General features: G+C 43.1%; 1 protein-coding gene across 2 annotated transcripts in view; it reads left to right on the top strand.

Annotated features, from left to right (window-relative positions):
- Window positions 1-22,227, top strand: part of SLC2A12 (solute carrier family 2 member 12) — a 57,219-nt gene that overhangs the window by 18,049 nt on the left and 16,943 nt on the right. Inside the window, exons 2-3 of one of the 2 annotated variants that reach the window (XM_027056832.2) lie at window positions 1,373-2,704; window positions 21,618-21,740. In XM_027056832.2, the coding sequence (XP_026912633.1) occupies window positions 1,373-2,704; window positions 21,618-21,740 (1,455 nt within the window). The remainder of the gene's footprint in view (window positions 1-1,372; window positions 2,705-21,617; window positions 21,741-22,227) is intronic. The other variant, XM_027056833.2, reaches the window with a different exon arrangement.

The raw sequence follows: 22,227 nt of genomic DNA on the forward strand, positions 1-22,227 counted from the left end.
CTTGGAAAACAATAGAAGGTGTCACTGTGGGACACCTGGGTGGCTCAGACGGTTGAGCGTCGAACTTCGATTCAGGTCATGATCTTGCAGTTTGTGAGTTCGAGCCCCACATCAGGCTCGCTGCTGTCAGCCTGTCAGCACAGAGTCCATTTCAGATCCTCTGTCCCCCTCTATCTGCCCCTCCCCTGCTTATGTTCTCCCCCCAAATAAGTATTTAAAAAATAAATAAAAGGTGTCACTGTGACTTGCAGGGCTCTGTTTGAAGTGTGCCCTCTGTGTCTACCCCGATTTACTGGATCCTATTTACTTCTCCAAGCTGGGGTTGCACCCCACATATGATGTACTAGCTGCCCAGCAGTTCCAGAATTTGCTTTCCTGTGTCATGCCTTTCAGTTGCAAACTACTGTTTCCTGTGCCTGCAGTGCTCTTCCCTGCGCTGCCCTCGGTTACTTTTTGTTTCGTTTTGTTCCTGTTTTGACAAACTACAGATATGCACATATAATAAACACCCTCCTACCTACTTCTGAAAATTAATGCCTGTTAACATTTTGCTATTTTTCCTCAGTTGTTAACATTAAAATAACAAAACAAGGCGAAGTCCCTTTTGTCCTTCTTCCCCCAAGTCCAATTCCCCTTCCTCCGTACTCAGCAAGTAATGGATGTTGTAGGTTCCCTCCCCTGCATCCATTTCCTTCTTCCTTCTTTCTGATACAACCTTAACTTTGTTAAGGCATACGCGCGCATGTGCGTGTGTGTGTGCGCACATGCGCGCGCACACACACACACACACACACACACACACACACTACCCTCATATTTCAGCAAGAGCCAACTGTGGCCAGATGTGACCAAGGAGAAATGAGGGCAGGTTTCCTGGAGGTTGTGGTTCATTTTTCCCCAGGTTACACAAGGGGAATGGAGGTTTCTACCCTTTCTACTCTGCCTTGGAGGTTTGCCTTTAGAGAAAAGCCTACCATGGGGCCCGAGGAACTGGGCTGGCTGAATTTCTGATCCAACACCAAAGCAGGAACCAAACGGGGTTGCTCTTGTTTGTTCAGTCTTTATCATCTGTCATCTGCTTATCTTGCGTAGCTGTCTGCTGGCCATTGAAAAACGACAGTGGCACCACAAATAGAAGGAAATGACTTCCTAAATATCCTCACCCCTCTCCTCCAAAAATGAGAGAAAAAGGATATTTCCATTTATATCTAATCATTTTTGTTAATATATTACTTTATTATATTAATGTGCGTGTGTGTATACTCAGTGCTCCGAAAAGCTTACGCACACAAGCTTGAGTCTCCATTCAGACATAAAATGTTTAAACTGATGGTGCAGAACTGACCTCTCTGTCTCTCCTCTCTGCCTGTAGGTTGCGGCATGTTTACTCTCCTGTCGTCTGTCACTGCTGCTGTCAGTGGCCTCCTGGTGGGTTATGAACTTGGGCTCATCTCTGGAGCCCTTCTGCAGATAAGAACCTTATTAGCCCTAACCTGCCACGAGCAGGAGATGGTTGTGAGCTCCCTCCTCATGGGGGCTTTGCTCGCCTCTCTCACTGGAGGGGTCCTGATTGACAGATATGGACGAAGGGCTGCCATCATCTTGTCATCCTGCCTACTTGGACTCGGAAGCCTGGTGTTGATACTCAGTTCATCTTACACGGTCCTCATAGCGGGACGCGTTGCTCTAGGGGTTTCCATTTCACTCTCTTCAATTGCCACATGTGTTTACATCGCAGAGATTGCTCCCCAACACAGAAGAGGCCTGCTTGTGTCACTGAATGAGCTGATGATTGTCATCGGCATACTTTTTGCCTACATCTCAAATTATGCGTTTGCCAATGTTTCCCATGGCTGGAAGTACATGTTTGGCCTTGTCATTCCCTTGGGAATTTTGCAGGCAATTGCAATGTATTTTCTGCCTCCAAGTCCCCGGTTTCTGGTGATGAAAGGACACGAGGAAGCTGCTAGCAAGGTTCTCAGAAGGTTGAGAGCCGTCTCAGATACAACTGAGGAACTCACTGGGATCAAATCTTCCCTGAAAGATGAATATCAGTATAGTTTCTGGGATCTGTTTCGATCAAAGGACAACATGAGGACCCGGATAATGATAGGCCTAACATTGGTATTTTTTGTGCAAGTCACTGGTCAGCCAAACATATTATTCTATGCGTCAACTGTTTTGAAGTCCGTTGGCTTCCAAAGCAATGAGGCAGCGAGCCTCGCCTCCACTGGGGTTGGGGTCGTCAAGGTCATCAGCACCATCCCCGCCACTCTTCTTGTAGACCACGTTGGGAGCAAAACCTTCCTTTGTATCGGCTCCTCTGTGATGGCAGCTTCATTGATGACCATGGGCATCGTGAATCTCAACATCCCCATGAACTTCACCAATATCTGCAGAAGCCATAGCCCTGTCAACCAATCATTGGATGAGTCTGTGTTCTATGGGCCTGGAAACCTGTCAGCCAGTGATGACACTCTTAGAGAGCTCTATAAGGAGCTCACTGCCCGCAGCCAAAGCTCCCTAATGCCCATGAGAAATGACATGGATAAGAAAGGAGTGACACACTTACCAAATACTGGACTGAGCCAAGCTCAATACCAGATAGTCACAGATCCCGCGGACGTCCCAGCTTTCTTGAAATGGCTTTCCTTAGCCAGCTTGCTTGTTTATGTTGCTGCTTTTTCCATTGGTCTAGGACCAAGTAAGTATCCTATTTTTTTATTCCTTCCCTCTTTGCCCTTATTAATGCTAACTTGTTGCCTTTGGCCATCAGAACATCTTATGGCTATGGTACCTTGCACATAAACCTAGTAGATGTAAGATGGGGATAATACTGGCCACCTGACATTTCTACTCATGTGGAAAGTATGCTTGGCTCATACCTCTCTTGTGAGATGTGCAGGGCTGGTATTCAACAGAAGGATTAGTTTTCCATTATCTGTCGCAGGAGGATAATTTAATAGCAATTGATTGGGGATAAACCAGACCTCAAAAGATGAGCATTGTGCAAGAAATCTGTGTTTTATGAAAGCAGTTTACTGGAATAACATTTTCTCCCATATCATTCCTGAGTGTCTTCGTGAATGGAAGGAAAAAATCAAGCTTTTAGATTTTCTCAAAGACACACTGGTGGATGCATTCAGTAATAATGAAGAACAGGGAACGATGAGTTGGGAAGGAGGGTGGATTATTCCTGTAAGTACTGTATGTTTTATCACCAGAGTAACCTCCCTGAGCACTTTACTCATTAAGCAGGAGAATGGGAGTCAAGTTACTCCCATTCAATACAATATAAACAATTTACAGGGAGATAGCTACACGGTTGTTTTATTTTATATAGCTGGTCTACTCCAATGACAAAGTTCAAACACTTCTTGAGCAAACTCTCTATGGTTTTCTAGAACAGGTTGTTGGTGGCAGTTCCTCGTCTTTTAGCCTCACACACAAAATCCAAACCTCTCTTTAGGGAAGTATAAGTCAACTCCTACAGCTCTCCCTCTCCCCCATTCTTTCCCTCTTTCCCTCTTCCTTTCTTCCTTCCTCTCTCCCACAAAGTTTTGCTGTTGTTGTTTACAAGGATCAGGGACCAAGCAGAGTTGCTCAGATAAAAGGAAATATTGGAGCTTAAGAACATGAGAAGACATTGGTTATGTTGAAGGAGAGGGAATCTCATGGACAAATTTAGGTTTCTGGTTCCAGGACCTGACAATGTTCCTAGAAAGAAAGTCACTTTAGGGCTGGCTCTGGTGATCTACTGTTAGGTCATTAACTATTCATTCAGGTGATGTGTATCAAGTGACTAATTTTTTAATAACAAACAACTATGCTAGATGTTGAAGAAATCGTAATGAACAAGACAGACACTGTCCCTGTCTTCAAGGAGATGATACTTGAATTACCTGAACTATATTCCCTGTGTCTGCTTCTTTCTGGTCAGCAACCAGCCGATTTGGCCTCCTTAATCTCAGTTAATTAGTACCTGGATTTGCACATGACTTATATGGCCTCTACAGCTGCTCTCTTTCCTCACTTTGCAGCCTACTCCCACATCTAACTGAGATCAGTCTCTAGATATTGATTCTTTCAAATTCCAGAGAAAGAGAAGGAATCTGATGGGCTCTGTCCTTTGCGACGCAGTCATAAGTGGTTGTTCAGGACACCTCTAGGCCACATGGTCCAAACCATGGACGACCAGAGCTGGCCCTTCATCTGGCACTGTGAGTTGATGGATTTCCTTCTAAGGGACTGTGCATGGGCAGATACGAGTCAATTCTACAATACCATCAGCCTCTGACCTCTCTGACTTGTTTCTGAACGCTGGCCCTCCTTGTTAAGACTTAGCAATGGCAAATATTATTAATGAACAGTTTCCTGAAAACAGGTTTCGACTATTATTTCAGGAATCAGGCATCTTGGGTGTGTATCTGTGGGACACTTATCTTAGTTAGTTTGGGTTGCTGTAACAAAAGACCAAAGACTGGATGGCTTAGACAACAAACATTTATTTCTCATCATCTGGTGGCTGGCGAGTCCAAGATCAAGGTGCTGGCAGACTTGGTTGTTGGTGAGAGCCCCCCTCCTGGTTTGTGATTGGCCATTACCTTCATAGTGTGTCCTCACATGGCAGAGGGACAGAGAGAGAGACAGAAACAGAGACAGACAAGAGAGAGCTAGCTAGCTTTCTCATGGCTCCACCCTGATGACCCAGTTACCTCCTAAAGTCCCTACCTGCAAATGCTATCCCATTGGGAATTAGGATTTCAACATATGAATTTTATGGGGAACACAAACATGCATGCGGTACAGACAATACTTACGTGGTTACTCTGCTGCACAAAGCTAATGAAATTCGAGAGAGCATCTTACGCTTTTATTCTCAGAAGCTCCTTGAAGTCCACCAGAAGGGCAACATATAAGTGTTGTCTCATACCAAGGAACAACTCAAGCTCCTTTGTGAACTTTTCCATATGAAGGAGTACAATAAGTTTTGCTTATGTGATAAACTTCAGGTGGTATTGTCTCGTTGATTTCCTTTGCCAGCGTCTTTTTTTCCTATACGTTCATCATATAACTAAAAATCTTCTTTACATCAATTTTCTTGATCCAGTCTTTTACAATATCAAGAATCAACTAAGAATCTAAGGAAAGGTGAGCAAAAAGAAAAGGATGCTTTTCTTGCTTTAAGTCAGAGAAACTTTCAGGTGAACAGAGGTGATGATATGGTACATATTATATCAGACATTGATCATAAACCTCCAGAACCCACATACTCGTGGTATGAGCTCCTACTCCCTTTCTGTCTTTAGTTTTTGGGTAACTTTGAAAACACGCAGCAAATTCTCTGTCACTAGCTTCCCATTTGATACATTATTGTATTAGAGCAAGAATTCCCCTTTCAGCAAATTCCGTTTGATTTTGGAAGAAATTATTGGGAGCTGTTTGTTATTTACCCTTTAGGATTCTTGAAATAGTGTTCTCTACTCATTCTTTCAAAATATAATTTAGGCTGTAGATCCAACTCATACGTATTGACACCTATTAGGTCAAATACTGTGCTAGGAAGGTTTTACATACTTTGAAGTATTTCGTTTTACCTTCAGGACAAGCCTGTGAAGAAAGAATGGTCACCAAATTTTACAAATGACGGTACTGGGTCTCACAGAGGCCAACGAAGTGACTTGCTCAGATAATTGAAAATCCTCGTCTTCTGAAATTCAGTGTTAATCCTCGTCCCAGGCAAGAATAAGCAGGCCTCTGTTGGTCTCAAAAATAAATGTTAATTACTTTTAGTTCCGTCCTCCATGAGGACGCTGTAGAGGCAAGAATGAATGGAAATCGTGTGTCATTGCCCATCACATGAGGCTGTTTCAGTGCTCCACTCTGCATTTTATGCAAGATAGAGACAGTCCCTCTTTTTCGGAATTTCTGCTGGGTAAGTGAGCATGTACATTTATAAGGCTGAGCTGCAGGATAAGAGAGAGGGAGGGTAATGATAAGAACACAGAAGTTTCTGATGTGTACTTACTTGAATGACTGAAGTTGACGAAGATAATGTTTACTGGTTGTTTGGTTAGATTTCAAGCCCGGCCCTAACAAAGACTGAAATAACAGTGAATTCAATAAGATAGGAGTTTCTTTCTCTCTCGCTTAGTGACTGGGCAGTTCTGGGTGCTGTGGAGGCCTCCACGGTCAGGTACCAGAAGCCCCTAGATGGTGTCCCCCAAACCTCCTTGTAGCTAGTACTGCCTTCTTGGTTCTCTGTCCATCATGCTGTCTCTTTAAAAATACGAAGATGTGTTTTAAAATTTCATCACCCTTTTCTGATGGCTAATGGGCCCTTGGGAATCAGTGGAAGATGCAAAGTACAGTCAATTTGAGAGAGGCGGGGCATAGGAAGGCCTGGGTAAGGAGGGATTGTGAGCAGCTCTGTCGGGGAAGCAGGACCACTGTAAGTGATAGGGGACAAGGAACTTGTCACAAGGGTTGCCCCTCACACAGGGCCCCGGGGAAGAAAGGATGGCCTCAAAGCCACGACAGACTGGAATCTGCAAGAAGAAACTGGAGCCCACGTCTGTCTCCCACCACATTGACTCTGATGACGCTGGCCACCCACGGAAAAGGGGGTGTCCTTCTCCGTAGAGCCCTGACAGCAGCAGAAGAGGCCAGAGGAGGAGACTGGGTGCCATTGGCTAGTCCTCATGACCAGCAGGGAAAGGCAGCCGGTCACAGCCCTAGTGACGTCTAGGACCCAGCAGAGGCTCTGATGTGTTACTTTGGCCTTCCAAGCCTTGTGCAAATTTCTCTTCTGGCCAACCCTCACCAGAACTACCCAGGGGAGGGAACTCTGGGAAACATAGTTCCAGCTCAGCTCAATGGACGCAGTACAAAACCGCCATAGTAATGAACTCCGGACTAAGAAAGAATAGATGTGAATGTGGCCAAAAACATTCCAGAAGGTCAAGGGCCCTGAATGCTGTCTTCAAATGCCATGATAGATATTTATTTCTGTTAGATATTGTTTCTCTTATTCCTGTGATAGATATTTATTAAGTTGTTAACATGTATGACTAGCTTCCATTCCATCTACTTCTAAAAAAGAGGTGAGATCATTAAATTAATGTCTCTTGGCTTTCGTTTCTTTAGCTATAAAACAAACAAACAAAAAAGACTCTTTTGTTAATGCATTATAAAAGCCTCCACATCTATTTTCTCAGGAATGTTCATTATCTCCCTGCAGCTGATGACTCTCACTTATCTCTAGTTCTATCGTGTCATATGACTTCGAGCTCCTTTTTTTCCTAATGAGTACGGGATTTTTCCACTTTGACGCTTCACTGTAAGCCCAATGCAAGAAGCTCAGTGCTGAATTCTTTTCTCCCTGAGACCAGGGGGAACGGCCCTTTCTTTTCCACGCTGTCTGTCATTCAGTCTGATGCTCTAATGCCTTTTCCCAATCCAGTCAATGACCAAACGCTCTTGCATTGCCGCTCACAAATGCCTCCTGTGTTGAGCTTTTCCTTCCCGTTTCTGCCATCGTAGTCGACCCCTTAGGAGCTCGCTCTTTGATTCCCGGCAGACGCTTCGTGTAATTCTCTTACATTGCAGATCCTTCCCATGCCCTCCCGTCCAACATAGGGGCCCCCTTAAATACCATGTTCCTCATATCACTACAGCTCACAAATCTTCCATGGTTTCCTGCTTTCTACCACATCAGAGAAGTCCAATGCCTTTCAAGATGAAATGAAGATTAGACATTCCCTAGTCCAACGTATTCCTTTTATAGAAAAGAAAGAAGTCCATGAGATTGAGAGCACACAGACGTGGGACCAGATCCCCAGGCATCTGGAGCCTCATCCATCCTCTTTCTATTAGTCCCTCACCCATCTCTGAGGGAAAGATGGTATGATTTCCAAGGCCCTCCATCATCTCCCCAGCTCCATTTTGTAGTCAGTGGCCTTGTGCTCCGGTGCCACCACTCATACAGAAGCACATGTAGACTCCGAATGGACGGCAAAGGGAGGGGCAGCCCTGCCCTCGTGTAGTGAGGTCACGCTTTACCTCTTGGCGCTGCTGTATCTCCACAGCTCCACACCCCGGTCGAGAGACACACGCCCTTGTTATGGTTCCTTTTCCTTCCCCCTCCCCTCTTCCCAGATCCCTCCTATCTTTAGAGCTCAGTATAAGTCTCGTCTCCTTTAGGAATTCACTCGGTTTCTTAGAGGTCTTTGTTTGTATGCACTACGAAGTATTTCTAGTGTAGAGCGGTCTGGTCCGGGGCCACGGAAGAGCCTGAATGTAAAATCAGAAAAGCTGGGTTCTTCTAATTCCAGCTCTTCTACCTACGGGCCGTGGGATCTTAAAGCCATTTATCTTCTCTGAAGCTGATTCTAATCTATGAATTGTGCATAATGACCCTTGCTCGATCTCACAGGGTAGAGTGAGTGCCAAGTGAGTTGAAGCACGTGCGACTGTTTGGGATGCTGTTGAGTCTGGTGTAAGTGGAAGTCACATGTGTGATAACACCACTGAGGCCTTAATGATGAAGTGTATTGCTTCGTTATGTTTGTTTTGGCTTATTAACCAAACATCGTTATTAGAATAAGGCCTTTGGGGAAAGAAATGACATCTCATGTTATTTTTTTTCCTTCTCTCCTTTAAGTGAGCACTACGTAAGTCTGTTTGAAAACCATGAAGGAAGGCATGTGTGTTTCTAAGAGGAGGAGTTGGGGGAAAAGGAGTTTTAAAATGGGATACAAACATAAGAAAGATCTCGAAGTGTGGTTTTTACGTGTGTCAAGCCTTCCAGGGCAGGCGAGGCACCATATGAGCTATCCCTGCTGGCCACCATCGCGAGGCTCTTTGCGGAACAATCCATCACTTGGGCATATTTCCAAAAAATCTCTTTCTGGTTTGGCCCGTCAGATACGATATAGGGAAGTGAGGAGGCCTTGAAAAGAGGTAGTGAGAGGCACTTAGGGCTTTTCTTTGTCAAGTCGTGAAGCATTATTGGGGAATTTCCGACTCAGAGTATCTAAAAGTAGCCCCAGTTTTTCTTGGACATCTCTACCTTTTGCTGCTAGAAAGAGAAGAGAGTTCTTTCTGCTAAGGAGGTAGAGAATCTCATGGTTGAAGGAGGTTTGGGTGTGGGAGAAGAAATGACCCTTTGTCTCATGGTTTCCCCAGCTTATAATTGCAGTTCCAAGGACTGAGCTGGGTGACATGTAGGTAACAAGATATGGGTTCAATTACTAAGAAAAGGAAAAGTGTGGATTTTGGAGTAGGGTGCTGCCTGGAGGTGAATCTCCACTCTGCTAGCTGTGCAACCTTGAGGAAGTTAGTTAACTTCTCTGTGCCTCATTTTTTATCACTTATAAATATGGATATGATTAATAATTAAATCATAGCCTTGTTAAGATTAAATCGGCTCGTAATGAAGTCCTTAAAGACTGGCACTCAGAGTGCCATATACGTACATGTTGAGTAAAAGAAATAAATAAGCTTAGGGGTGCCTGGGTGGCTCAGTCGGACTTCGGCTCAGGTCATGATCTCGCGGTTCGTGAGTTCGAGCCCCCACAGGGCTCTGTGCTGACAGCTCAGAGCCTCGAGCCTGCTTCGGGTTCTGTGTCTCCCTCTCTCTCTGCTCCTTCCCCCATTCATGCACTGTCTCTCTCTGTCTCTCAAAACTAAACATTATTTAAAAACAAAAAAAGAAAGAAGCCTAAAGATTGGGTATTCACTCATGAATCTGTGGGGGCATGCAGTCTGAGGCAGAATCCCAAATCTTCCCCTCTGGTGAGAACCAGTGGTTATTTCATACACGTGGTTTGGGTTATTGATTCTTCTAGAGTTTTCAGAAGGGATCTGGTAACTGTCCTCTTTTTTTTTTTTTTTGCCAAGAGTCAGTCATTTATGTCTGTATATTATGTTGTAGTTTTTTTCTTTTTAAAGAAAACGTAACCTAGGATTTCCAATTTGGTCACCAAAATTGTATTCTAGAGCATTAGTATAAACCTTGCAAGCCAGTTGGAGTTTAAAGATTTTTATTAGGAGCAAGGTTTTCATACCAGATCTTGAATGCATAATAAAACTTACTAATCTCATGTGATTATTGCCCAGGTATTTCATTTAAAGAGTTTATTGCTTGTAATAGATGCAAATCCTTTGTGTATAAAGGGAGTTAACTGCTTTTCTAAAGTAAAATTGAAAGCAAGATTAAACTGTTTTTATTAAGTCTTCTTAAATCTGGATTGGCTTAGAACAACATTCCTTAATTGTATTAGATCACAACATAGTTTCTTCAGCCAAAAAAAAAGTGTTTCTATTTTTAGGTTAAAGTACATGCCCTACATCATTTTGTTTTCTGGTCCTCTGTTTCCCTCCGTGTAACATCATAAAGCTCGGCCTAGAATTTGAATTCAGGAGGGGGCATGAATTTGGTCGGTACCAAGTAATCTTATGTATTTTATTGTATGCGTCTAATATACTATTCAGAGAAGGAATCCATAGTCTTAATCCGCTTGCTGAAGGGCTCATGGCCTAAAGTCTCTGCCTTCCATTTTTCTGTTACTCATGCAAAAACTCTTCCATCAAAAGAAATCAGGATATAGATGCCACTGCTTCTGTTAGAGACATTTATTTAACATTCTACTTTCCATACCTCGTTTTTCACTTTAAAATACGTTCAAAATCGGAATCTTACCCTCGCCTGTGGTTCTGGGGTGGTCCTGATCGAACGTCACTTAGCTCCTTCTAATTACAGAATATTTGTCCATCATGGTTCAAATTTCAGGGTTGAACCAGAGGTTCCTTACACTGTGAGGACATAGACCCACAGGAAGATTTCCCTTTGACTCACGTTCAAAAGTAAAGCACAGATGAGCCCAAACCCGAGGCGTGGAATTATTAGCTCATGAGTTCGTTTGAGGTGACATTTGTGTAGAAACCCAGCCCTCCTTAAAGTGGCCACCGTAACACAGAAAAATGTGTGTGGCTGTTCTTTTCACAATAATTAGGGCTTTTTAAAATCCAAACCTTACTATGTTCATAAATTAATGAATTAACCTCTTCCATCTCATGACTAGTCTCTATTCATGAAAGCAGATGGAAGGAATTTGTCCGACGTCACATGCTAAGTTCGGTAATGAGACTGTGGCTGTTATCTGTTAACTACCTTTGTATTCACCCATTCAAGCACAACCTTACACTGCAGGCTGAGTGACAGGTGCCACCAATGAGCCTCCCAGAGCCCTTCTACTAAATAGGCAGAAGTTCCAGCAAGAAAGCAACTTGCGGGGACCCAGAGGCAGAGGGAGAAGGAGGAAGCAGCGATTGGAGGGGGGGGGTCATCAGTTCACTCGCTTATGCGGCATATGTGTATTGCTCACCCATGACATACGGGGCTCAGTGACAGGTGTGGCGATTCGGGGTGGGTGAGCGAGGCCCACGATGTGCCCTCGTGAGCCCAGTGATGGGGACAGGAAATAAGCAAGAAAATGACTACATGCGTGATACAGTGTCAAGAGGAGAGAAATGCTCACATCTAGCTTTAGGTAAGAGTAGTAAAGAAATAATGGAAAGGATAAATGGAACAGCCTGTGTGGAGGAGGCTGAAAGGTCACAGAAAGCCTTTCTGGTGTGGTGACATTGGGCCAATGCTTGTATGAAGAAAGTGGTGTGAAAATCTGGGGGCAGGGAGTTTGAATCAGGGGTGATGGCAGGTCAAGGGGCCTTGAGGGGACATGAGCTTGACTGAAGATTTAGCAGAACAGCAAGAAAGCCTGTTGAGGCTGTACCACGGGGTATTTGAATTCGGACCAGGCTTTGACATCTGACTGCCTGGCCTCGAATCTCAGGTCCAGGGTATGGAACTTTGGGCAAGTCAGTTCATCTCTCGAGGTTTCAATTTCCTTATCTAGAAAATGGGACAATACTGTCTGCCTCACAGTGTAATCGTGGGGTTAAGTGAGGCAATCTATATCAAGCATTCCTAGTTCAGTGCCTGACGTCCAGTGTGGACTCAATACAGCTAATTATTATGCTAATAAATGTCAGACAAGACGTGAATAGTTCTGATAATGCCACCACTGACCGCAGCAGGCGTTTTGTTCAAGCCATGTCAGGAAACACGGGAAGTACCTCACGGCCCTATGTTGAATTATGATGCCATGGTCCTCATCACCTCCCTTCTATACACTATTCCACTTGGGTCAAGACTAAAATGAATAGATTTGGGCCTTAAAATATCTTTTAATTCTGGATTACCTGCAGTCAAGAGAGCTTCCTAGGAAACCAGACATGGCTTAGTGAAGGTCCTGAAGCTTTGGTGAAAGGTGTGAGGTAGGCTGAGAAACACCCACCTGTCCACTCTTCTACGTTGGTGCAACTAATTCAGACTATATGTCCTATGTGTACACAACCTCTATCTTGTTCATTGTTGTTTCCTCCAGCCTAACCTAGGGCCTGGCCCACAGCAGGGGTGCAATAAATATGTGTTGTAGGAGTCAAAAAAGTGTTTCTGGAACTCTCTCAGCTTCTGGGACTAAAGAGGAGCTCTCTGTCTAGTTTGGGGTTGATACATCCTGATCTCCTCTGGTATATGAGTCAGTGTATAGGGAATTAGAGATGCATGTATGGTGTATAGAACCCTGTGTACTTTTCACCAAAAATTATATCTGAATAAAGCTACTCAATTCAGGATGCAAGGCCATCTTTAATATTTGATGACCTAAGAAGTTTTACATTTTAAATTTCCTAAAATTAAGGCCATTAAAAAGTTGTAGTGTTATACAAAATATTCATCTCCAGATTTCTATTGTTTTCCCCAAATACAAGACCCAGCCCTTCCTTTGAAAACAAAGATTAAGATTAGCAATGTCATGGAATAATGTTCCATACCTTGGTTTAGTAATTAGGTGTATTTAAACTTGACTCTACAGAAAAAATTTGAGTCAATTCCTTCACAGTTTTCCTAAGAGAAATATGTGAAAATCTGAACCTGGCATTTGAGACTTGTTTTTGCTTTTTAATTAATATTAGAGTTTACAGAAATATTTCAATGGATTATCTCGGGCTTAACGATCCCATTGAATCCATCAGATGTAAATGGGCAGTCCACAGTTAGTAATAAAAGATCTTTGTAGAAAAATCATACCATTGCCACAAGTAATCAAACTCTCAAGAACTGTAAACTGGCTGATATTTTAGCCCACTTGCAAGCTAACGACAGAAAACAAGCTAATGACAGAAAACAAGCTAACCACAAAGAGAACGAGATAATCCCTGCACATATTATGGGTTATTTTTGAGAAGAGGGGCCCCAAGCCTAGGGAACCCGAAACTTTTATAATAGACAGTAAGCCAGCCTGATTTCTTCCATGGAAGACATTATCTTTAATTTATTGGATTGTAAACAAACCTTTGCTCCGGAGGAGACCCTATCTCTGTCTTCCAAGGCTGTTTGTTACACAAAAATCCTTAGAAAGACAGCCCAGACCAAAGACAGCGCTTTTGCTCAGAAGATATGCAGAACTGCGAGAGAGCCACAGAGAATTGTCTCTCAAGTCAAGTAACCCCCAAAAGCTGATTTAATGTTTTCAATAAGAAGCCAGAATTTTTTTAAGTTGCAAAAACTGTAGAGTCTAACTTTTTGTGTGGTTTAGTTTTACGGAGTCTAGCCAGCTTTTTGGAGGATGGGTTAGCAGTAGGAAGCATAAGACTCCTCTGCCATAACATTCAAATTTAGATTTTATACCCAAATAACTCTAGTTCTTCAAAATGCAATTGTTCATGTGATGTTTGCATAGCTAAAGATTTTGATAGTTCCGGGATGTGAAACAGCAGGTTCTAATTTGGAAGCTGCTTCACTCTAAGATATATTGGGTTTAGAACACAGAAGCATACAGACCAGAGTACATTGAATGTTTCAAAAAAGATTTCAGTATTCTTCATATTGCCTCCTAGGCTCTAGGGCTTTAATATTCAGAATCATGACTGTTAAAGGCAGTTTTAGTGATCATCTTTTTTCCCCTCCAATTCTTATAGGATAGTTACATACCTTTAGAGAAAAGGCATACTGCATACATTATTATGCTTTATTTTATTTATTTAATTTTTTAATGTTTACATTTGAGAGAGAGAGAGAGAGAGAGAGAGAGGCAGAGAAAGAGGGAGACACAGAATCCGAAGCAGGTCCCAGGCTCTGAGCTGTCAGCACAGAGCCTGATGCGGGGCTCAAACTCTCAAACCGTGAGCTCATGACCTGAGCTGAAGTCAGATGCTTCACTGAGCCACGAGGTGTCCCCCAAATTATTATGCTACAAACGTGGGTGTTTTATTATCAACTGTAGCCATTAAACAATCATATTCACACATTAGTCTGTGTTAAGTTTAAGTGTGTAAGTTTAAGATCTTTCCAAATTTTTTTTTCTTTTAAATCTTAGGTTTTAGTTATCACCAATATTCCCACCCGTACTCTTCCTTTTTTCCAATTAATGAAGTTAAAGGCCATGTTGATTGATGAAAATGGTGATTTATTTGGTGCTCTGATGTGAGTCATTAAAATAATGCAAAGTAAATTTAAAAATGGTATCTGAATAGTTTTATACTAAGTTTGCATCTGAGCGAAAGAGGAAAGGCTTAAAGAAATATGTGCCCTTGGGGCGCCTGGGTGGCTCGGTCGGTTAAGCGTCCACTTCGGCTCAGGTCACGATCTCACGGTCCGTGAGTTCGAGCCCCGCGTCGGGCTCTGTGCTGAAAGAAATATGTGCCCTTGCCCAGTGAAATCCTATTTTCCTCTTTGGAGTTACGTGAAGCAGGAAACCAGTACCTAACAGCAGCAGTGTAAAAATTGCATTTTTGTAGCATGAGCACAACTCAACACTTAATGAAATGACACCATCAGTTCTGTTACCATGGGCAACTGTTCCCATAAAACAAGTGCTGAACTTCCCTCTCAGTCGGCACCACAGCGTAGTTCTGTGCCCTTGAAGCCTGTGAATATCACACAGTAAAGATGTGAAAGAAACAGACTAAGGTTGTAATACTGTCTTGATCAACCCAAGCATTCCTTTGCTACTTTATGTTTTCCGGAGCACGATGTTAAGAATTTTTCCGAGGAATATTTGCAACATTTAAAAACCAGAATACCTTTCTGATTAAGCCCAAAGCAATCATCAAAAAAGCGCCGCATAATGTATTAGCTCTGAAGCATGACATTCAAGTTATAGTTTAGACAAGAAAAGACTAATTTCTCGTAACCCCTTTTTTTATTTTTCGTTTTGAATCCTAGTTCAGTGGTCCGAAAATTGGGATAGTCATACTCCTAGAGGTTCATTTTCCAGAGTACTCCTTCAATGGTACATCAAAGAAAATAAATTTCTTGATTCTTTAGGGAAAATCTGTTCCCTAAATTTTCTTCTTCCTCATCTCCATTGTAATAACTGTTGTTAAAGCACACCCATTATCCATCAGGAAACCTTTTTATTATGACACATGTCCCAAATTATAAAAACCTCAGGAGCACTAATCAAAAAAATAATTGGAAATATTGCTGTATTGAGGAGGGCACCTTTTGGGATGAGCACTGGGTGTTGTATGATAACCAATTTGACAATAAATTTCATATACTGAGTAAAAAAAAAAGGAAATATTGCTGTAGGTATGGTATGGAAAAATGAGAATGACTAGATAATCATCTTTTCATAAACCTAGATATTTCCAATAATTTACTTTCAACAAAATTAAAGAATGAGCTAACCAAGTTATGAGCTGATATATCATTACAAAAAACTTGTTTTGTTAATGCAGAGAACTGAGTGATACTGCTGTTATAAAATTTCTTCAACTCCCCATCTTTTTTCATTATCCTTGAGAACAATAAATTTCATCTAAAGAGTAGAAATGTACCATATTGTTCTAGAAGTGACATTCACCCACACATACATGATAAAGAAAAAACTCCCCGGTCAACTAAGAGAGGCTTTTTTTCAATACATTTCACTTTTCATATCTGATAGTTATTTCTAAAGATTTATAACGTATTTCTATAATTTTCATCCATTTTGTATTAATTATTGTGTTAATACCTGAGGGAAAAAATACCAAAATCTCTTAGGGGAAATTAAAAAATCCCTAAAATTTCAATTTAAGGTAATTTTTTTTCAGAGAATTATGATGGAGTGACCAAAAGACTTTCAAGTTTATAAATGCATTACAAAAGGATAAAATACCAAGTTCAAGGTGAAAAACTATATAAAATTGATGTTAAATACCTTATTCCTGTATTTTTTAAATGGATGATGATGAATATCAGATAGGTATGGTATTTCATAGAATGATAAGTGTTCTATTTTATATTAGAGTGTATAATACCATAGAAGTTGCATTCTTTGCTATCCGTTAAATTTATGGTGAAAGGGAGTTTGATGCTGGCTTATAAAGAAAGAAAGTACTTAGTTTTTCAAATTATTTTAAAGGTTACACAAGAAGAAAGTTTGAAGACCACTGCCAATAGCTTTTTCTTATTTCCAACTGGTTCCTGCTCACAAAGGAGTTCCATGATCAATTCTGGCATTTTTTAAACGGAGGGTTATTCGATTTATTCCAATTTCCCCTACAATATTTTCAAAAAATCAGTTGGTGTTGACTAGAGATCATGAAGATAGAAAGATAAGGGAACATTGAGACTTTCTTTTGTTGCTTTTCTTGGTTTGTTTAAGTAATACAAAATAGTATTCTTGAATAAAATATTTGAGAAGAGGCCAGGCATGAGCAAAACTCAGAGAGACTGAGAGAAAGGAGAATATAAGAATAAAAATAAAAATAAGCGAAAGCTATTGCGTCATCACTGATGTTGGAAATGGTGCTCTACAGTGCACAGTACTTTTAAAGAGCACACTTATCCTATTTAGGGAACTTCCGAAGCCAGGATTTAAACATCTGGTTGGGAGGAAATGGGCCTATTTCCCTCTCACATTCATATTTAAAGGACCTCTTGGCAGACAGAGAGCTAGGTGTGCCCTGTGCTGTTTGCATAGGCAATAAAAGTCATGGGATTTAGCTTTACTTCTGCAGAGTGTGGAACACTGATTTCTCAGCAAGTCAGGTTGTTGAAAATTCTGCACCCTGAGTGTAGAACTTCCTCCAAAGTTGCTAGGAATTCTCTGGTAAGAGTTTAAGACCTCCACGAACTTTTCAAACCTGGAGCTAGCATGCCAGGAGGTTCAGGAAAAGCTCAAGCCAAATGGAAGGTGTGCCTGGAGAGCCCCCGGGTCTGATAAGTGATAGCCTTGGTGGCTCATATGGAGGGGGTGGAGATAAGCAGGCAGTTTACCTTTGGGTGGGCTGGGTCATCTCCACTGATGGCCCCTACCAATGCAAGTCCTTGTCCTCCACGCACATGGAGATACGTCAACATATTTTTTGACACTGTGTCCGGCCGTCAACACTGTCTGCAGATCTCACCCGGATCAGCCGCGTTCTGACGGGCAGCCGTGGTGATTCAGTAGCATGTGAAATACAAGTTCCAATACTTGTGGACAAATTGTGTCCTGGCAAGTCCAAAATCTCCTCTATCTTCGCAGCCACAAAAGAAGGCTTTGAAGACCTGTGCAGAGGGTCACCTGGGTGGCTCAGTCAGTTAAGCATCCGACTTTGGCTCAGGTTGCGCACTCATGGTCCGTGAGTTCGAGACCTGCATTGGGCTCTATACTGACAGCTCAGAGCCTGGAGCCTGCCTCACATTCTCTCCCTCTCTCTCTCTCTCTCTCTCTCTCTGCCTCTACCCTGCTCGTGCTCTGTCTCTCTCACTCTCTCTCAAAAATCAATAAACATTGGGGCGCCTGGGTGGCTCAGTTGGTTAAGTGGCCGACTTCAGCTCAGGTCGTGATCTCGCAGCTCATGGGTTCAAGCCCCGAGTCAAGCTCTGTGCTGACAGCTCAGAGCCTGGAGCCTGCTTCGGATTCTGTGTCTCCCTCTCTCTCTCTGCACCCACCCCCCCCCCCACCCCACACACACACACTCAGACTCTGTCTCTCTCTCTCTCTTTCAAAAATAAACATAAAAAAAAAACTAAAAAGATAAACATTAAAAAAAAAAGGCATGTGCAGACTGACATTTATGGAGGCACGAATTGCCAAGGTAGTCCTGGAACGTCAGGGTTAAAGGTGGAATAACAGAAATCAAGGAGGGCTGTTTCAGGGTCTGCTAAACTGTAGCGGTGGCACTCATTGTAGAAGAGTTAGCTATGCGGTGGGCACTAAGCATCCCCTCTGGCTCTGTCATCAGGGAAGGGGAGAACAAGGACTCCCAGAGAGAGCCAGCACTTCCTCACGGTGCCATGTGACAATAGCTCAATTTTCCCTGGGAGAGCGATGAGGCCATCTCATGAGAACGCAATGTTGCTGATTTTCAGAAGACTTCTACTTGCCATTACCAAGATCAACATAGTAAATCCCCATGTGACATTTTACATCTCCGCGCTCCTTCCTTGTGAACTGATACAGAGCTTCTCCATTCTTTCCGCTTTGTCGTGGCCCCTTCCCAGGGAACGTGGAGGCTTTTCATCATCTTGCTCCTGAGGCTGCCGTGGAAAGATTCTTATCCTTTCAGGAAGTTTTCCCTTGCTGCAAGGACCATCTTCAGAACTTTATTTCACTTTCTGATTTTGGAAGTCTGTGATTTTAGGGTGCTGAACTCATTGTTAAAATAATATCAACAATTTTAACAATAGTTTTAACAATTAAAATCCTTATTTTTGACTTAACAGGCTTCTTATTGGGAGGTTGAACCATCCTTGTCAAAATGCTTGTCAACTGCTACAGCACCCAGTTTGTCAATATTAGATAAGCCAAGGTATCGATTCTTGAATTCTTTCTATTAGATCAAAAAAGAAGTGGAAGCTTTCCACAATGATGCATTATTTTTGGAAACGTCAGGCGCAAGGTTTGCCTGACAAGCTCTTATCAGAGACGAAGGAAAGTCCCTCTCTCAACATTCAGTTCATTGCTCACTGACTGGTTCAACTGCCCGAGAAGCTGGCTCAGGTGCAGAATTGAATGCACACCTAGTACCCAGGCTTTCAGTGTAGACTGTGGGTCCTTTCAGGAAGCCTCTGACAGTTCAGATTAGGTGCTTGTAACTAGGGCTTTAGGAAACTGTCCCATCTTCTTGTTGGCGAGCTCTACCACTTTCTACAACAGAAAGATCAGCTCATTTTCATCCGATGTCAGCGTGGGTCTGATGACCCCAGCAATGATTTTCCAAAATCCCACCAAATAATTCCCAGAGGAGGTCATGATGAAACTGGGGAGGGAAGGAGGGAGTTTCAGAGGTGACGAAGTGGGGATGAAAGTAGACCAAGAAAACCTGTGTGAGGGGCACCTGGGTGGCGCAGCCGGTTAAGTGTCGGCTCAGATCATGATCTCACGGTTTGTGAGTTCGAGCCCCGAGTGGGACTCTGGGCGGAGAGCTCAGAGCCTGGAGACTGGAGCCTGTTTCGGATTCTGTGTCTCCCTCTCTCTGCCCCTCCCTCGCTCATGCTCTGTCTCTCCCTCTCAAAAATAAGTAAACATTTAAAAAGTTAAAAAAAAAAAAAATAAAGCAAACTTGTGCGAACTCCTCCAGAAAACAGAATGAAAGAGTGACCCATCCCCCACCTCCTCCTTATGGCTGCTAGAGCAAAGGTGATAAGAGACCCTCCGCTCTACCTTGACTAAAAACGATGGCAGAAAGGGGCAGAGGGGATTGGTCTGTGGCGTAGATTATTTAGCTCCAAAGAAATTGCATATACATAAATTCATCTTGCATTTGTCCAAGGGCAGGTCATTACAAAGACTTTGCTAGAATCACACAACCGTCAGAGACAGATCCCCAGTCTTAACAAAGCCCCAGAAAAGGTTACCCCAGCACTGCTTTGGTCTCATTAAGAGCAAAGTGATCCTACCTCGGGTGTAATCTGCAAGAACCCAATAAAGTTTTTTTTGGTTTTTTGGTTTTTTTTTTTTTTTTTTTTTTTGCAAGTAGGAAGCGGAGGGGAGGGGTACAAAATGTTGACTTTGAATTCCCTGTTAATTAAAACAATGATCATCGTGTTCCTTTTGTTTAAAGTATCTTCCATGCCCTAAAGGTAACTCGATACGGATTCACGTGGAAAAGGTAATCAAGAAAAAAAAATGTTTCTCCAGCTCTCTTCTATAATTCAATTTGTTTTTCTTACTTTGAAACAGCAAATTTACTATGAGCAGATGTTTTCAGCCCAGAGCCTGCTCTTGTCATGCGAGCCAAGTTGTTAAATTAGAGGCACAGCTGACAGCTTGGTTCCCACATGATCCCTCCCAGTGGTTGCCCGCAGGGGGGCCCCTCCCTGGCTTCAAGCTTCTCCCCGCCCCCACCCCCCACCTCCACTGGGCTAGGACGGTACATCTGGGCTGTATGTGACTGATGGCTTTCCAACACAAGGTGACTTAGCCAGCAGTGAGCCCGGGCTGGGGCAGCTCCTGCGTCCTTCTTTCTTCAGAATCAAAGGCTTAGATTCCACATTTACTTATTCATTAACAAATATTTATTGAGCCACCAGCAAGAGAGCACCGTGATTAAAAAGCATGAGTTTCACAGACTGACCGCCAGGACTCAGTGGCACCCGTGCCACTTGTGAGCGCCGTGACCTTGGCAAATTATTAACTCTTTCAGCCCAAGTTTCTTCTCTTGTGAAGAGGGATAGTATTAGTTCCTATCGTGTGAGATTTGAGGAGACTCGTTGGAAGTAAGTTTCGGGACGTGCTCCGTCCGTTGTACGAACTCGTAGCGCCTTTATGAGGGCAGATTGGACTCGAAAGGCTGTAAGCAGAAGACAAGTGTGTTTGCTCCTCAGCCGCCCCTCCTGATCCCATCAGGAGGGTCCTATAATGCTCCCCGTCACTCCCAGAGAATCAAAAGTGCTCTGGTCAGTTTTTGTGCCGACCAGAGTCTCCTTTCAGACACTCAAACATTAAGTCAAGTATAATAATCAAATTTCGGAGCTCTGTTGAATTCAGACCTTCTGTCCACTCAGCTTGCCCAGGTCAGGAAGACCAAGTGGGAGAAGGGGGATTAAGAGAGCCTCCTTCCTCCTGCCTTCGTGGCTCCATTTCCTACCCACTCATTAGCTATGATGTTGGATTTCTCCAAGGTCAGGGGCAAAGGAAATTATAGGGAAGGGCCCAGACATGGAGCAGGTAGAGCGCTGGTCTGGCCCTGAGGCTCTGTATTTGGCAGAGGTCCCAAGCTGCCTCTCTGGTTGCTCCCTGGCAGGTGGCCCCAGCCACTGCCCCTCCCATTTGCATTTCTCAGTCCTGTGTCACATACCAGCGCTTTCTGTCCTCCTGCCCCCCACCCCTGCCCCACCCCTCCTCCAGGATTGTCAGGCTCTGTTGGTGTTTCTCCCGAATCCTTTCTCACTTGGTTGGAGAGGAGCAGGAAGCCTGTCCTCTTCCCTCCTGCCAAGGAAGGACCCAGCCCTGCTCTCCAACCATAAACCACTCAGGGCCAAAGCCGAGGTCGGAGGTCAGGGGGCTGGCCCTCCATTTCAATGGGTGTTTGATAATTTCGCTGCTCCCCACCCTCTCTTCCCTTTCTTCTAGTGCCCTGGCTACTACTGAGCGAGATTTTTCCTGCTGGAATTAGAGGACGAGCCATGGCTTTAACTTCTAGCATGAACTGGGGCATCAATCTCATCATCTCTCTGACATTTTTGACTGTGACCGGTAAGGACCTGCTGTTTGCCTCTAACACCTTTTGTGCTCATAGGACAAATGTTGGGGAAGCACACTCACCTAAAAGACATTTCACTGTGGACATTTTTAAAACATTCAAACATAAAGAGGATGTATCTGATGTACCGACCACCCAATTTAAAGTTATCATTCTCAATTCGTTTATAACCCCAGCTTCTCTCTCCCCGAATTGTTTTGGGTCATATCCCAGACAGGACGTCATTTTGTCTATAAAATTTCCACGTGGACCTCTAAAAGATCAGGCGTTTAAAACCTATACCTGCAAGGTCATTATCAGAAATAAAAATATTCACAGTAATCCCTTAGTATCAAATATCGAGTCTGTATCCACATTCTTCCATGTCTTATAGTTATTTTTTATATTTTGTGTTATTTTTTATGTCTTTTATACACTTTTTATGTTTTCTTATACTTTGTTTGAATCACGATCCAAATAACACAATCTGCCGTTGATTGA

This window comes from Acinonyx jubatus, chromosome B2, assembly GCF_027475565.1.
Source record: "Acinonyx jubatus isolate Ajub_Pintada_27869175 chromosome B2, VMU_Ajub_asm_v1.0, whole genome shotgun sequence".
Taxonomy (NCBI): Eukaryota; Metazoa; Chordata; class Mammalia; order Carnivora; family Felidae; genus Acinonyx; species Acinonyx jubatus.